General features: G+C 33.3%; 1 protein-coding gene across 7 annotated transcripts; it reads right to left on the reverse strand.

The window, feature by feature from the left end:
- Positions 1 to 2957: 2957 nt before the first annotated feature.
- Positions 2958 to 16487, reverse strand: ETAA1 (ETAA1 activator of ATR kinase). Of its 7 annotated transcripts, none has more exons than XM_036920729.2 (7): positions 15900 to 16132; positions 14893 to 15016; positions 14550 to 14626; positions 13569 to 13692; positions 11009 to 11121; positions 8704 to 10751; positions 2958 to 3884 (listed from the first exon to the last, which is right to left on the reverse strand). In XM_036920729.2, exons 5-7 carry the CDS (start codon positions 11095 to 11097, stop codon positions 3766 to 3768), a joined length of 2256 nt encoding a protein of 751 aa, XP_036776624.2. In that variant the 5' UTR covers positions 11098 to 11121; positions 13569 to 13692; positions 14550 to 14626; positions 14893 to 15016; positions 15900 to 16132; the 3' UTR covers positions 2958 to 3765. The 7 variants fall into 7 exon arrangements, with proteins under 7 accessions (XP_036776624.2, XP_036776623.2, XP_036776618.2 ...); XM_036920728.2 differs by having other exon boundaries at positions 14888 to 15016; XM_036920724.2 differs by lacking the exons at positions 13569 to 13692; positions 15900 to 16132 and adding exons at positions 4492 to 4631; positions 16146 to 16487 and having other exon boundaries at positions 3770 to 3884; positions 14888 to 15016.
- Positions 16488 to 16822: the final 335 nt, after the last annotated feature.

Genomic DNA, 16822 nt, shown 5'->3' on the forward strand with positions numbered 1-16822 from the left:
ACTGGGAAAACTGATGGGCTCTATTTGTTTTTTAATTCATGGGGATCACTGTTCTCAGTTTGAGGTCCAGGGTCTTGAAATCCACTTTTCCAAGTAATGTGTCATCTTTTTTTTTTTTCTCTTTGTTTCATCATAGACGTGCAGTCCTTGTTATCTAATGTCAGCTAGAAATAGAAGTCACATCTAACTTTATCCAATTATCTAAAAAGATGATTACACTATTTCTTTTCCCATCTCCCTATCTGTATGAGACTGGACTTTCTTCATATACTTCAATCACAACATATTATACGAATCAGATGCAGAATACCACTATTCTATATAGTGTGCATATAACCAGAAACTTTAATTTTACTATCTGGATCAGAATTTTTAATACCAGTTTGAGGTATGCCATTACATTTCAGACTAGGTAATTAAAGTTTTCCCAGTAGATTTGAAACCAGAACACCCAGAAGTTACTAAAGTAGTGAAGTAAAAATGAAGACATTTAAAATAGCTATACACCTTATGCATCTCTATTATTTTGTTTAACAGTTGAATGAAAAAAAAGGTGACCTCTATGTGGATTCATATAATTAGTAGCTACCCACCAGCTCACATACACATAAAGGAGTCATCTGTAATAAAATTCTCCTAACCTATAAAATTAACCTATAGGAGTCTAGTGAGTTTTTTGGCACATATGTCTGAAATGCTACAATTCTATACTATACAGATAATTTCCATAGACCACTGGTTTTTAGGAACACTTTCTATGCATGACTGTATGTATACTCAATGGGTAAGATCACAATATTTGGAATCAGACTGCTTGGATTCCAACTCCAGCTCCAAGTTCTTTCTAGTTATGTGACCTTGAGAAAGTCACTTAATATGTAGTTTCTCTCTTTGTAAAAATGGTGGTAAATGTTATTTATATGGTTGTTTTGAGAAATAAATGAGTTAATATAAATTTCTTAAAAAGATGCTGAGCAAATAAGCAAATTTGCAACTATTATGTTGTTTAGCAATTATTTTTCAACCCTGCTGGCTACTAGCCAGTAGACTTTAAAAGTGTACACATCTGACATTTACCCCTAGACGTACTCATTTATGTTAAGGGAAGGTACAAGGACACAAGTTTGTTGGTTTGTTTTTCAGTCTCACAAGGGATTCTGATCACCACATCCCAGCAAGAATGGCAAACTCTGGTCAGACTTTAAATTATCATTTACATTAGCCTATGTTAGGCTAAACTTAAACTGTTCCAAGAAATACTTCTGGTACTGAAGCTTAGGGAATTAGAGTCAAATTGCTTTAAGTGGGGCAAGGTAGAATCTCTGCCACAAGAATGTCTGAATTTATTCAACATTTAATATGTAGCCACTGAGTATCAGTATCAGGCAGACACAGATAAGTAAGGTACCTCTGTTCTTAGTAACTTAAAAGTTACTAATAATAGAGGATAATGATATAAGCAGTGTTTCCCAAGTTGTGGTAAATGCCTGCCTACCACTGACTATGTCTATCACCAGCAAATCAAATTTTCTTGGGATCAGGGTTGCCTGTCTGCAGCAACAAAGTAATGATAGGGCTCTACTCTGCAGTAGATTTTCCTGCAATAAAGGGCATTATTAGCACCAGTTTTCCTGTGGTCAGTCTGAGATGTAAAAATAGCAGCATAGCTTGAACAGGAACAGAGCTGCCAGGACTACTAGTTGCCCCTTCCCTGTGTACAGATTCCCTAGAGACTGGAAAAAGCCAAGCCAGGGAAACTTACTATGCAGCCCTCTGCATGCTCATTCATGGGCCACTCAACCCTTACTGTTTCCCACAAAAGTGAGAGGAAGAAAAATTAGCACAGGGAAGAAGAGTGTGCACTGCAGGAATAACCCTAGAGGCCCAACTGTGTTCAGGTTCAGATGTGCTGGACCACTATTCCACCCACCATCTATCCATAAATACTGTAAGTTTACTTTTAAAGAGAAAAGAGGCCACTTTAAGAAAACTACTGAGTAAAGAGCAGTATAGTCTATATGAGAATATGGCAAAAATATGGAACAGATGCAAAATGAGAAGTTTTTCAAATATTACTAGAATACATATATAACTGAGTAACATCTAAGGCATTAGAGAACTGCCCCATGAAAGAGTCAAGAAATAAATACTACCATAATCAGAGAGAAGAAATCACTTCCAGTGAGGATGGGCAGGTACACGTTTCAAGGACACTGCGACTTAACTAGGCAGAGTCTGAGTCTTAATGATCAGAAACAAATGGCACCAGGGAAGAGCTTAGGCAAAGGTAGAGACATTTGAAGCACAGTAAGAACACAGTGAAGCCACTTTAGAAAAAGTTTCTCAGTTCTTCATCTCTTCCACAGAAAACTTAACTGTATTTATGTAGGTTCTTCATTATATATTCTTCGACAAATAATGTTACTTAGAATGTGTTATGTCACTGTATATATGAAAATACAATTTTCAAAGTATCTCTATAAAACAATACCTTAAAATATATTTAATTATTTTGATATTGTCCTCTAAGATACCTGAATAGTAGTGGGTACCCTGAAAGGTATTTCACATCTCTTAACGTTTTTCAGGTCTCCTAAAGCCATTTGGAATGAATAAAGCACGCTTATTGCCCTTATGCCCTCTGCCTAGATTTGTACTGTTGGGTTAGCAATTTCCAAATAGACTAAAAGAAAAAAATAAGAGAAATATACAAGAACAACTTAGTAAAGTCAATAAATTAATCAAGGGAAAATTACATAATTATGGGAAAACTGAAAAGAAAAAGATTCTCATTTTTCTATCCTGGAATGATTAATTCTTTAATACTAGAAACGATGAGCATTATTATTAAAGTCCTTAATGTACTTTTACATTTAAAAAAAATTTTATACTATAAAATAATCAATGTTCCCACAAACAAGTTATTTTATGTACTAATTAATACTCTGAAGCAATGGTACAATTGTCTAGCTGTTTATTAGAATGAAAGAAATCATTCTAATTTCAGAAGAGCTTTAACTTGTGACTTTTAGAGTAACAAATATTCATTTCTTACTATACAATAAAGAAGCTGCACCAGATAGTATCTGAAGTTCTTGACAGTTCTAAAAGTTATGACTCTACATTATTTAGCTAGCCAATCCACTTTCCTTTTTCCAAACTAAACTTCTTAAATCTCTCCTAAAAATGGTGGAAACTTTCCAAAATGCATCATGTTTTAGAAAATTAAAATTCAAATCTATTTCAGACTAGGAACTGAAAATAGTAATTTCCTTACAAATAAATTTGAAGTTCTTTATTTCCTACCACATTCCTAAGAATGTGGAAACATTAATTAAAATTCAGAAATGTATAAAAATCATAAGGAACAGTTATTGGAAGCTAACTATTAAAAAAAACAACCGAGTTTCTATTAACTTAGTAAATTGAAGCTTTGTATTAGGAAAACACTGCATTAAAAAATAAAGTAGATTACCAATTTTTTCATGATCCTCTGCCAGCATAGTACTTAAAAATACTTTTCTCTGTATAATTCCACTACAAAATTACTTTCCTGAATTTCCAAAATTTTTATGCAAGTACTTTAACATACATTTCCAAAGAAAGGTTTCACTGACCACTGCAAACTCTGCTTTATTAAATAAAGTCCATGCTTTATAACTCAGCATTAAATTTCTCACAGAGAAATCAAGAAAAAAAAATTTCCTATCATAGATAGTGTCTTTTGTCAAGTCTTTCAACTAACATTTCATTAAAGAAATCAAGTCAAGTGGGAGCTGCCTTCACAGTTGATGCCTGAGCTTTGGCCATTCTTCGGACCAGTGCTTCTTGTCTTTTTCTTTGAATTTCTTCAGGAGAACACTTTCTATTTTTCTCTTCTTCCTCTAGAAATTAAATAAAATACAGATATTATTACTGACTATGAAGTCATTCTGAATGTGAGTCTTAATTTTTACTTTTTTATTATCCAGATTTGCCACATTGGTCCAGCTATTAAATCACACTAAACTACTAAATATACAGTTTCAAGTATAAATACAGTGTTCTTGGCCAAAAGAAAGTCAAGTACTGATTAACTGTCCCTATGTGATGCATTCTTTTCACAATGTGATAAATTCATTTGATTAAAAACTGTACATTTTGACTATCCAGCAAATAATTCTTGTGAATAATGACATCTTATTTATACAACCAACAAATGAATACATTTTAAAAACAAACTGGGATTTTAAATGTTATATAAACTTTAATAGAAAAGTAGTCAAAATGTGATGAATTATATTAGATACCAATACCTCAAATAGTGTATTTTTACTTTAAGATAAGCTGTATTAGTATTCACACCTACTTTTTTTTCCTTTGTAGAGCTGCATGATTTTCATTTCAGTCATTCAAGAAAAATATTTTATAGTGATAGAGTGAAATCTATCATGTCAATAAATATGTAACTCACTGTTTGATATTTTACTTTTATTTGGAGGACATACTTACATAAACATAGAAAATTATTTCAAAAAGCAGACCATCTGAATCAAATCTTCAATTTTGATGTCTTTTTAATTTATAAAAATGTGAAGCATCTTGATATATTCTCCTGCAGCACATTTTAGTGTATACTTTATGTAAACATACTATAAAATAAACCGTTTTAAATAAATGAAAATAAGAAAGTTCTATTTTAATAACACACCCAATTCTTGTTCTGCCAGAGTAGTTCAAACAAAATGAATTTAATTCTACAGTTGTCACTTTGAGCTACAATATTATCTATATAATGTTAATAAGAATCAAACTTTAAAATTAGCACCTGTTCCTCATTTACATGGTGTCTTAAAATTAAGACTATAGCCCTAATACATATTTTTTAAGTGACCTTGTATTGGTAAACTATGTTGTAAAATCTATCTTTCAGATAAGTAAATCAGAATCTGTCAGCAGAGAAATGTCAATTATGCTTCCAATCTAGACAAAAGTTCAGAATTTATTTGCTGTAAGACATTTCTGTTGTTAACTAAGGGAAATACCTGGCCAAAATATATCATCTGTCTCCCCTTCCTTTCTTAGTATAATCAGAAATGGGGGAGAGTGTTCAAGGTAAGAGAGGTATTTCAAATAAATTACCCAGAAGATTCTGATGCCTTACTTATTTCCTAAACTAATTACCTCATAGAATGTAGCTATTTTTCCTTAAAGATACTACAAGATATTTTATAAATAACTTGTCTATTTAATATTTTAATCTCGAAGCTGAAAAACATAAGAAACCAAGAATACACATAACACAGTTTACATTCAATTGACGGTAAGTTGAGAAGGAAAACAGGTAATAATCTGTGATGGCAAAAAAAGAACATAGTTCCCTAAAATTAGCCTTACAGTTGGGTTGCTGATAGTCTGGAAAATAATTTCAAATGCTATAAGTTAAGTCACACCATGAAAATGTGATTTAGGAAGAGTCATCCATTTCTTCCATCAATCCTTCCTTTAATTCAATCTGCAATAAAAATATATTGCAAAGTTTCAAACTACTGCAAGGTACAAAACAAGAGTGGTTCTTCTTTATCTTTACCCCAAAGAGGGGTCAGCAAATCTTTTTTTTTCCTATCAAGGGCCAGAAAGTAAATATATTAACCCTTGAGGGTCATATGGTCTTATGTTACAACTGCTCAAATCTGTCACTGTAGCATGAAAACAGCCATGGACAATACATAAATGCTGTGGCTGAGTTCAAATAACTTTATGGACAGTAAAATTCGAATTCCATATAATGTTCAAAAGTCATGGAATATTCTTCATTTTTCCAACCATTTAAAATGTGAAAGCCATCTATGCATGCTGGTTACAAAATAGACTATAGATTGGATTTGGACAGGTTATGTTTTACCAAACCTTGCCTTAAAGCAATGAATAGTTAAATAGTTTTGTTTCAAAGATACTCCATGGAAAGCAGCTTGATACATAACAAAGAAAAAGGAAGCAGAAACAATAGGAAATATCAACAAGGTTAATATTAATTAGATTAGATACTATCAATAAACTTAAAAGGAAAAATTGATCAGGTAAACTGAAAGGCAGATTTTCCATTTATCAAAAATGCTAACAGGAGAGTAGAGAGGAGTTTTGAGAAACCTCAACTATTCCAAAGAGATTTAGTCTTTACTGGTAATATAACCACATGTAAATAAATTTATGTAAGGAGTACGGTTCAATTAATTATACCTTTTTAAATATAAATTTAAATATTTAAAATTATAATAGGTTACCAATTTTTAAAGTTTCAAAATATCTCGTTTGGCTATAATAAAAGGAGATATTCACTGTATTGATAAGAATATAGATAGATATAACTTTTTGGAAGATTTGGTGATATCCATCAAAATTCAAAACATTCTCGTCTACCAATTTTTCAGTAATTAACAGACACAATAACCTGAACATGCAGAAATTTATTCAGAAGGATATATTCACTGGAGGATTGCTTATAATGTAAAAAACTGCAACCAAACTAAATTTTCATCAATAGAAAAAACAGTTAAATTATGGTTCATCCATATAAAGACATACTATGCAGTCATTATAGGAAAAGACAGCTATGATATATTAAGTGAAGGCAAAACGAAGTTGCCAAATGATGGGTATACAGTACATAATTCTATCTATTTAAATAAATCATCAGGTATATACACACATACATGTTATTATATGCACAGGAAATGCTACATGAAGTCCAAACTGTTAACAGTGGCTTCCCCTGAAGAATGGTTGTAGGAAAGGAGAAATAAAGCATAAATGGTTGGAAATGGTTGGAAAAATGAAGAATATTTCATGACTTTTGAACATGATATGGAATTCAAATTTTACTGTCCATAAAGTTATTTGAACTCAGCCACAGCATTCTGCCAAACATAGGAGTAATATTCTTCAAGTTTAAAACATTTAACTTCAAATTAATCTACACTGTTTTCTTTCTTTTTAAACAACTAACAAGTTTTTTAAAAAGGGAAGGATGACTTACATATGAAAGTTGTAGCAGAAATGCTAACAAAAGCATCATCTATAATCTAAACAGAAAACAGTAACCTAATACAAGAAACTGAAACTCCCTCACCATATTAGCATCAATCTATGTAACAGACAAGAATCCTAATGTCAGCCCCAAGTGACTGACTGGAAACTGATTAAGAAAATCTGTAATTACAAGCTAGCACAATAAATGCTGTTAACAGAAGTTAGCACTGTTGGAGAAACCCACAGAAAGGAAATCTAAATCATCCTGGGTGGTTAGAAACATACTGTGTTTGAAAGGACAAACAGAAAATGGCCAGGCAGACTTGGTGTGTGCATGTGGGGGCACGCTGTTTCTGGTGAAAGAAATAGCATCTGCAAACACATGAGGCTGTGAGAAAGCACTGGCATTCAGAACTACATGTACTTATGCCAGACATATTCCCTTTCAAAAAATATTACACTATCAGTGAATAACAGACTTTCCACATTACACTGCATCATCTTCATTCAACTATTTATTAAACATCTTCTAAATAGCAGATGCTGTGGAAGGCCTAGGTATTCATTGATAAGACTGACAATAATCAATATTTAATTGCAAATTATGATAAAAGAAATGAAGGAAGTAAGAGAAAAGATGAAAGCAACAAGGAAAAGACCTAATTATAGACTGTTCGAGGAAGGCCTCTAGGAGAGGGTAATACTTAAACTGAGACCTAAGGATAAAAAGCACCAACCACAGAGTGGGAGTGGGGGTCAAATGTTGGGAATAGCATAATGCTGCTGCAGTAGGAAAGAACCTGTTCTGTTTGAGGAACCGAAAGACAGCCTGTGTAGCAGAAGCTTAGCAAGAAAAAAAGAAGACAAGTAGGTTAAGGAGAGATAATCCAAGGCCTGGTAGACCACAGTATACAGTTCAGATTTTATTTTGAGTATGATGGGCAGCCACTGAAGGTTGTGGTTAAGCACAGAAATGCTATGTTTGCTTATTTGTTTTTAAAAGATTATTTTGCTCCCTTGAGACCGGAATTCAAAGTGGACAGGTTCAAGTACAGTACTGTAGTCAAGAAATGTTGGCTTGGATAAAGGTGGGAGCAGTGGACAGTGAGAAAAATGGACAGCTTTAAGATATATTTTTTGAAGTAGAAATAACGGAACTTATTGATAAAGTTAGGTAAAAGAAGAATCAGAAAATCAAAGATAACAGATTGTGATGAGTAAATAAATTATAATTCTAACCATCACAACTAACAGTTTTATATCAGGTATTACACTAGCAAATTTAATTAGAATGCTCTGTATTTTCAAATTTTGTTCACCTCAATGTTCTGCCAAACATAGGAGTAATATTCTTCAAGTTTTAAAACAGTGAGGTATTTATGCAATCTTATACAACAATACATATATCTAAAGTACAATTTTCCAGGAAAAAATTCAGAAAACATTCATTATTTATATTGAGGTCTATTATATGCTAGTCACTGTATTAAATGTTAGTAAAAAATTTGATGCAGTCTTTTGAAAACATAAATCACCCACTCTCGTATCCTAGCATAATTATTTTTAAGGAATCACTTAAAAAATTCTAGTAAACCCTCAGAATAGTTACCTTGTTATGCAAATTGAATACAATAAATAACTAGTCTGGCTACTTTCCAAGGTGATACTTTTCAAATAAAACTATTTCATACATACCTTTTGGAGACTGTTTCAAAGACTCAGCATGTTTCACTGAAGACTGGTGCTGAAGAGCCTTCCCATATAATGGATTGACAGGAGTTTTGTTTTTTTCCAAACTCTGTGTAATTTTGCTATCAGAAATACTTCCTATTATACAGTTTTGATTAAACTGGGAAAGAATCTGGGAATTCTTCATCTTTGTAAATGTATACTTAGAATATCTGACTGTTTTGTTAAGTTCACTCTTGGCTTCACCTATTACGTTCCTATGGGATAGATCAGTACTCAGTTTCTTCTTGTAAGTAGTAGTTTCTGTACTCATATGATCTGAACTCATATTTGAACTTGAACTTCCCGTAAGAACCGATTCAGAACTATTCACTTGTATTGGCACATCTGTGTTATTCTGTGAGACATGCAGATTATTGATCTGACAATTTGAGTTTTTGGAGTATACAGTCAAATTTGTTGTAGCACCTAAAAAACTTGGAAAATTTCCACAAATTTCCCTTTTCCCCATCTTCACTGATTTATTCAATTCTGAGTTATTTGTCGAAGAGGATGTATGCACTGATACGCTGCTCAAATTCGGATGCTTTGATTGCACCAACTGACTTCCTTGTTTAGATGTAGTAAACACGTTTTTGGCTTCATGTTTGGAACTATTATTGATCTCAAGTATACTTTCTGATGTCTTGCTGTTCTTTGTAATGTCTTGTTGCTGAGTTAGTCTTTCAATATCATCACATGCTTGGTATAATAAATCGTCATCTACATCATCTGCTTCCCAGGTATTCTCTAATTGATGACATGCTTTAACAATTTCATTAGCAAATGAGGGATCATTCCAATCATCAAAGAAAGAATGTAAGTTTGATGTATTAGTCTGATCTGGGTTATGCACACTGGTTTCATCGCCCAAAGTTGCAGACGCAAAAGGTTCTCTATTAGCAGGTGCTTTAAAAGACTGATTAAAAGTGAACTTTTTTTTTTGTTCATTAGAATATCCTGTGTTCAAAGCAGACTTTTTTTCAGAAACATTTATATTAGAAGTAAATTTAGTATGAGTAACCTCCTTTATTTTTGTCAGATTAGGTACAACTGCACAGTCTTGAATTTTGTCTTCAACATTTTTATTGAATGATTTCTCAAATTTCATTTTATTCCCAATGGATGGTAATTTGTTTCGTTTATTATTTTGATTTGATGAAAGTCTATAGTTTCCAGCATCTGTTAATTCCCTGTTATGTGTTTTTGAAGGAAGATCTTGTAAAATTGTTGTATCTCTTAACTTGACATCTAGGCTTGTATTTGTTCTTGACTCACTTTTATCACTTTTACTTTTATAGGCACAAATTCCCTTTTGATCATCAGTCTGAGTTGTTTTAGGTGGAGGGAAAATTTCAGTTATGTTGACATTTTGCATTACAAAAGGTTCATTACTTAGTAAATTTTCCCAATCATCCTCAAAATTGTTGGTAGTAAATGCATTAAAGTACTTACTAAAATTTTCTGGCTCCTTAGTACAGGAAATCACACATGACTTTGTCATTCCAGAAATATCTACTTGACAAGAAAGTGATTCTGGGGCTTTATCTGGCAGTTTTTCAGTGACCAGAGTTTCATTAGTAATGACTTTCTCCTCTTTCAAAGCACTTTTCTTTCCAAAGGTAGTATTACTAGTGTTCAAAAAAGCATCTGACAAGTATTGGCTTAACTGTCCGCTACATTTCTGTGTAGAACCATCAAAAATGGCATTAAAGGCTGCTTCAGCATTTTGGTCAAATGGTGTCAGACTGCTAGTTTGATCATTTACTACAGATATCCTGGTTTTTTCTTTCATTGGCTTCTTTATTATAGCACTATCCATTTGGGGAACTGTATCATGTAATGACTGTGTCTGTACATTACCTTTAAAATTACTTGAAGTCTCTATTTCTGAAACTGTCTGGATTAAATCATTTCTCTTGTTTTGCTCTTGAATTATGTCTAGCTCTTCCATATTTTTATCAAATTGCTTAGCCAGTTTCATAAGCTCTTCCTCTCGATTTTGTGTTTTTAACCTATTAAACAAATATTGTAAAAATTATAACTAAGAAAATATGAGTCATTGCAAATATTCAATTGCTATTTAACACGTTTTAATATATTAAAATTCAAAAGTTTTAACACATTATAATTAAGTCTAAAATTTTACATGTCAAAACTAAGGAAAATAATTTATAACCATTTTGACATATTCACAAAACCAAAACAAAATATTAAAAATACTTATTTCATTTTCACCAAATGTCAGAAAAGATGAAAGGTTTGAACTTACTTTGTACAGCTGATTTTTGTTCTTGATTTTCCTTTTGCTACACAAGGAGTACAAGGAATAGCAGAAGCACCAATCCACATGCCCAGCATGGAATCTGTTGCAGGTTTTTCATCCTTTGGAAGAAAGGAAAATAAAAAAGCTATAAAAGTACACCAAAGAAAAAAAAAAAAGGAAGAAAAGGAAAAGTAAACTTTAACCACGATGAACTGTTTTCCTAAATCCTGGTAAGGTAACAGTTATTAAACAAACTCCAAAGCAATGAGAAGGCAATAACAAGCTGCAAAGAATGATCCATTTATGTTTCACAGAATGAAAACATTTAGAATTGGGAATTCCTTACTTTCCAAAGCATTTAAGAATTTAAAAAGCAAATGCTATTTGAGAGTAAAAGCACGTTTCTATCAAAGGGAAACTGACTTATTTCAGTTGTCAAAAGCTAATCATAAAAATAAATGTCAGTATCAGAAAAAAGTGCATCCAAAATAATAATCAGAATTAAGATATATTCACATGGAATTCCTTCTTTATTACCCCATTCTCCAAACTTTCCTTATTCCCTTTATGATTTCATCTGAAGTTGGACAATCCATCTTGACCTGAACTCAGAAAAGTTAGCATTAAGGTCACAACTGAGTTAGAGATAAGCGTACGGTAGAACTGATGCTAATAAGGCAGGGATAAGAATAAAAATAAGTAAGATAAGTAGAAAAAGCAAGTTTAACCAGTATAAAGGATAGGAAAAAAGCCACTTTAGTTTGGCTATTTTTGCAATTCCTTTCAGTCATACAATCATGCAAAAAATTAGAGAATGGGTTTATGTATCAGTTACAATAAATAGGTTAACCATTTACTATTCTATTTTTATAGTACCTAGAATGAACATAAATATCACACAACATAAAAAGTTTTATCTCTAGATAATAGATTACTTGAAGGCAAAGACTGTTCTTATGACAGTTTAGCATCTAGCAAAATGCTGACATAAAGATATCAGTTCACATTTATTTATCAGTTTTAGGTGAAATGATCCCTCCAACTTGTTAAATTCTTAATTAATCAACAGTTATCTTAGATGTCCAGTTGAATCTAGTAGATTTTAGCTTTGCATAATATTCAAATCAATAATTTCCCTTTGAGACTCAATATGTATTTTCCCTTTTGTTTTACCCATCTTGAATTTAAGGAAAAAAATAATAATTATGGATTTTTGCACATTTATTAAGAAATTTTAAATTCATTTAATTTTTAGAGAATAAAAGTCTGACTTTATAATTTTATATATACATGGGACCTATGTATGTTTTTATACTACTTGTGTAAAAATTTCTTCATTAATATTTACATAATTTATTGATTCCCAACTACAATCCTGTTGCTGTATGAGGTAGGTGAACACATTATTTCAATAAATTCTTGAGAGCATATACCATGTAGAGCTGCATAAAGAGGATGGAAAAAAACAATGCTGTGTAAAAAGTATCCCTGAAGAAAGTTAAATGACTGCCCAACTAAAATGGAGTGCATATTCTTAAAAAAAGCTTTGTGTAAAAATACTAAGGAGGCTTAAATATTTAAGGAGGGTAGCTCACCTAGAGATAAACATGAATATGTCACTCTGAGCAGGACATGCTTTTAAAAAGACCTTGATACTACCCAAGATTTATATGCTTTCAAAGTGCTCAGCTGGAAAAGTTAACAATTGTAAGCAACTAGTTTCACTCTATTTTTTTCTCATACACAAGTTACCACTTGCAGACTCTTGTTATTTCTTTATGTGAACTATTATTTCCAGCCCACTTAGGTAAAGGGTCCAATAATTTGCTCAACTATCTTTTTATCACTATTTAGGCTGGCCAGCCCAAACACATTTTATTAGGCCTCTTTCATGTGAAACCCACAATTAATGAAGATCTATTGTTAACTTATAAAGTAAGTAGTATTATGACATAAATGCTATTTAACTAATGAACCATATGTAAAATGAATTTCTATGACATGTCAAACATGGAATGTAGAGCTAGTAGAAACAGAGTTGTTTTGACTGTGCTAGTTGTAATTTTGGATATTTTATAGCCACTAAGGAAAACTTTATCTCCTGTCTCCTCCACCTGCATGAAGGTGATAACTTGTAGCAACAGTTTGGGCCAGTGCCATTTATTGTTTATGGTCAACCTGTAGTCACTACCCAAGGGCATGTCAAGGAAAAATACATTTACTACAGAGAAAGCACTAAGCAAAAATTGGATGTTTTCTGGATGTAAATGTTAAATATGAAAAAAAGAGGAAAATAAAGAGGATCAGATTTAAACTTGTATTTGTTTTATTTGAGCAGTACAATAACTGAAATAAAGAAGCTTTTGAAGATGGTTCTATTATAGCAAATAATTTAACTATCATAATTTACTTTAACATAACCATACATTTATAGTGCTCTGCAGTTTACAAAGAATTTTTATCCAATTTAATCCTCAAATAATACAATGAAGAGAGCAAGACAAGTAGTAATTCTAGTTTATGGCTGAATGAATTGAAGTTCTGAGAGTTTAAGTGACTTGCTCACCCAGGATGGAAGGCTGACTGAGAATTAACTCCAAATCCAGTATTCTTTCTACTTTTATAGGTGTTTCTTGATGATCTTATAAATCAGCAAGTATTAAGAGGAGCTTCAATGGGGAAAAGGTGTGCTATGGACAGTAAACAAATACCAATCACAAAAAAACTTAAAAAGATTAAATTTTTAGTTTGATTCCATTATTTTACTAACTTGAAAAATAATGCCACATATTGTTAAACATTAAAAATAAAATACACACTAAGCTCTAGTCAAAAATCATCACCCTAAAAAACTTAAAATACAATACAGGCATACCTTGCTTTACTGTACTTTGCTTTTACTGCACTTTGCAGATAAATGCATTTTTTACAAATTGAAGGTTTGTGGCAACTCTGTTGACCAAGCCCATTGATGCCATTTTTCCAAAAGTGTATGTTCACTTCATGTCTGTATCACATTCTGGTGATTTTCGCAATATTTCAAATTTTTTCTTACTATTTTATTTGTTATATTGAACTGTGATCAGTTATTATGATTCACTGGGACTTCAGATAATCGTTACTGTATTTTAGCTATAAACTATTTCTTAATTAAGGTATATGGATTTTTTTAGACATATTGCTATTGCACATTTAATAGACTACAGTACAGTGTAAAAGTAACTTTTATATGTACTAGAAAACTAAAAAATTCATTTGATTTGCTTTATTGCAATATTCTCTTTACTGCAGGGATCTAGAACAGAACCCACAATATTTTTGATATGTCTATATATGCTTTAAAAAATATGTATTACTGATTATACATTTTTACTTTTTTCAAAACATACATTTCAGTAGTAGAAAAGGCAAACGTAATGTCTGCTGCTCTATTTCTGAAAAGAGAATTGTGAAAGACAAAGCATTTTTCATACAAATGAACTATACAAGGTCTTTAGTGGCATACTTTTCAGTTTTTAAAATAAATTATAAAACTAGTGATATTTACCTGAGGAGCAATACAGTTAACAATATGTGAGATCTCATCACTATCTGTAGTGTAAATCTGTTTTTGTTTTCCTTTACCTAAAGAAACAAAGACATTTCTATCACTTGTAAAGAAAAACCTTCATTTTTAAAAATAGCAGTCACTACTTAGAAAACAATTTTAATTGACACAGCGGAGATTACTATGCCCTTGACATCACATTCATAGCAATACAATCATCTAAAAGTCTCAAAAAATATCTTCTGTATAAAAGTTCCTGATGTTACCTGGATGAAAATCTATAAATATGAATTATTTATCAAATATTTACCTAGAAAAAAATGCTAACAACAAATTACCTAACTGTTTCGTCATTGGAGAATTTTGATCCCAAAAGATATCATTCTGTCCATCTGGATCATTAGGGGAACTGAAGTTAGGTGACAATAAATCCATTTTCAGCATTCTCTTTGGCGTTTCATACCTTTCTACATAAAATAAGATTAAAATTACACAATTGTTGCAATTTAAAGCATTACTGTTCATAATACCCCGATGTCAAATAACAGCTTAGACTAGATTACTTTTTAGGACACAATTATAACATTTTCTTCCTTAGATAATTACCTTTACCTACAAAAGAAATGTTTTACATAAAATATCTTGTAATACTTCATAAATTTAACCACTGTATTTTAAGAATCTAGTAGCTCTGTGAATGTATAATACTCTGCAACCTTAGTCACTCATTCATTATCACTGGAACTTGGAGACTGTAATTCAGATTAAAATTCAAAAACCAAAAGGATCCCAACAGATACTTCAGTAAAAGTTACGTTTAGCCCCTTTTCACCAACTCTATCCAACTTACACTGACTATTTCAAAGAGCTTTATCAATCCACTTCTTGAGAAATTTTGTCCACTATTACTTTCAAATTTCTACGAAGATTTATTTTTGTTCATCCCTGAATCGTTTCATGTGAGTAAACTAAAGACAGGGTAACAAAAGCCGTATTTTAAGAACACGCTCTAGTTAAGAGCTTTTGCGAGTTTTCAGTTCCTATCAGCAATTAGAAATCTCTTAAAAATGGATCTCCAAAAATTGATTTGAATGACATATTCAGGGGCCCTTAGTTTGATACATAGGAACTTTTGACGTAATCATAATGCAGTAAGACATCCTCCAGGCTTTGAGAATACAGGTAGCTATAGCGAAGTCAGGGCAATACGTTTAAGGGGCTGTAACTCCGGGAATAAGGTGACGGCCACCGGTCTATCAGGTATCTCTCCTCGCTCTGCCAATGCTGATGACTGGAGGAGGAGCCTAGAAACTAGCCACCCTCCCCAAACGGGTAAAGCACACGACTTACTCCTGTGGAAGGGGTGACGAGGGGGTGGTCAAACGCAAAGGGGCAATGCCCAACTCGGTGACTAAAGGTGTGGGGCAGTAGTGTCGGGTTATTATTATTTTTTTGGATGCAGGAGCGGAGAAGCCCAGAAAAAGAAACACACTTCAGACTCCACCCCCACACACACACCCGAGATCTCCCCAGCGCAAGCTAGGCTGAGGGACTGCAGCGCCGAAGCCCAGAGAGGCCGCGCTGCTGACGTCTCACCCTCGGGGATACTTTTACTGCACGAAGCGGCTGCTGGAAGCTGCTCTTGCTGCAGCATGCGCTGGGGAGACCCGTCGTCCGCCCCACGGAGGCCCGAGCCGGGGGCCCATCTCAGCCGCCTCTTCCCTTGCTCGACCACCGAGCTGTTTTCCTCAGTCGCCGCCGCTTTGCGCGGCGTATTCTTCAGGCCAGGGGCATCTCCATGTTTTCTTCGCCGACTCATTGCCTATGCCCCCCTCCAATAGCCGCGTCTTTTTTCACATTTTGCAACAGAAGCAAAGCAATGAACTACCAGCAGGATTCCACGCCAACGCCTGCCGCCATTTTAGCTGGAGGAGCGCTTGTGAGAGACGGACGCTGATTGGCTGCGTCCGGGCAAGGGTCGGAGCGTTCAGGGTGGTGGCGGAGCGCGCTTCCGCAACCGGCGCCGAGCCTGCCCAGGCTCTTCCGGATTGGAAGTGACAATGAGGAGCGGTGGTGCGGCCCCACTACCTCAGAGTGAGCGCGAGAGGTGGAAAGAAGGCTGAATTCAGTGGTATCTTTTTATTGAATTTATAACTAGAATTACACATTACTCAGATTAAGATTATTGTGGGTTTTAGTATTTCATATTTTCAAGAAGAGGAAATAAAAGGTACAGATGATGAAGAAATAAATCACAGCTGAGATTTAGAAAA

Source organism: Manis pentadactyla, chromosome 2 (assembly GCF_030020395.1).
Source record: "Manis pentadactyla isolate mManPen7 chromosome 2, mManPen7.hap1, whole genome shotgun sequence".
Taxonomy (NCBI): domain Eukaryota; kingdom Metazoa; phylum Chordata; class Mammalia; order Pholidota; family Manidae; genus Manis; species Manis pentadactyla.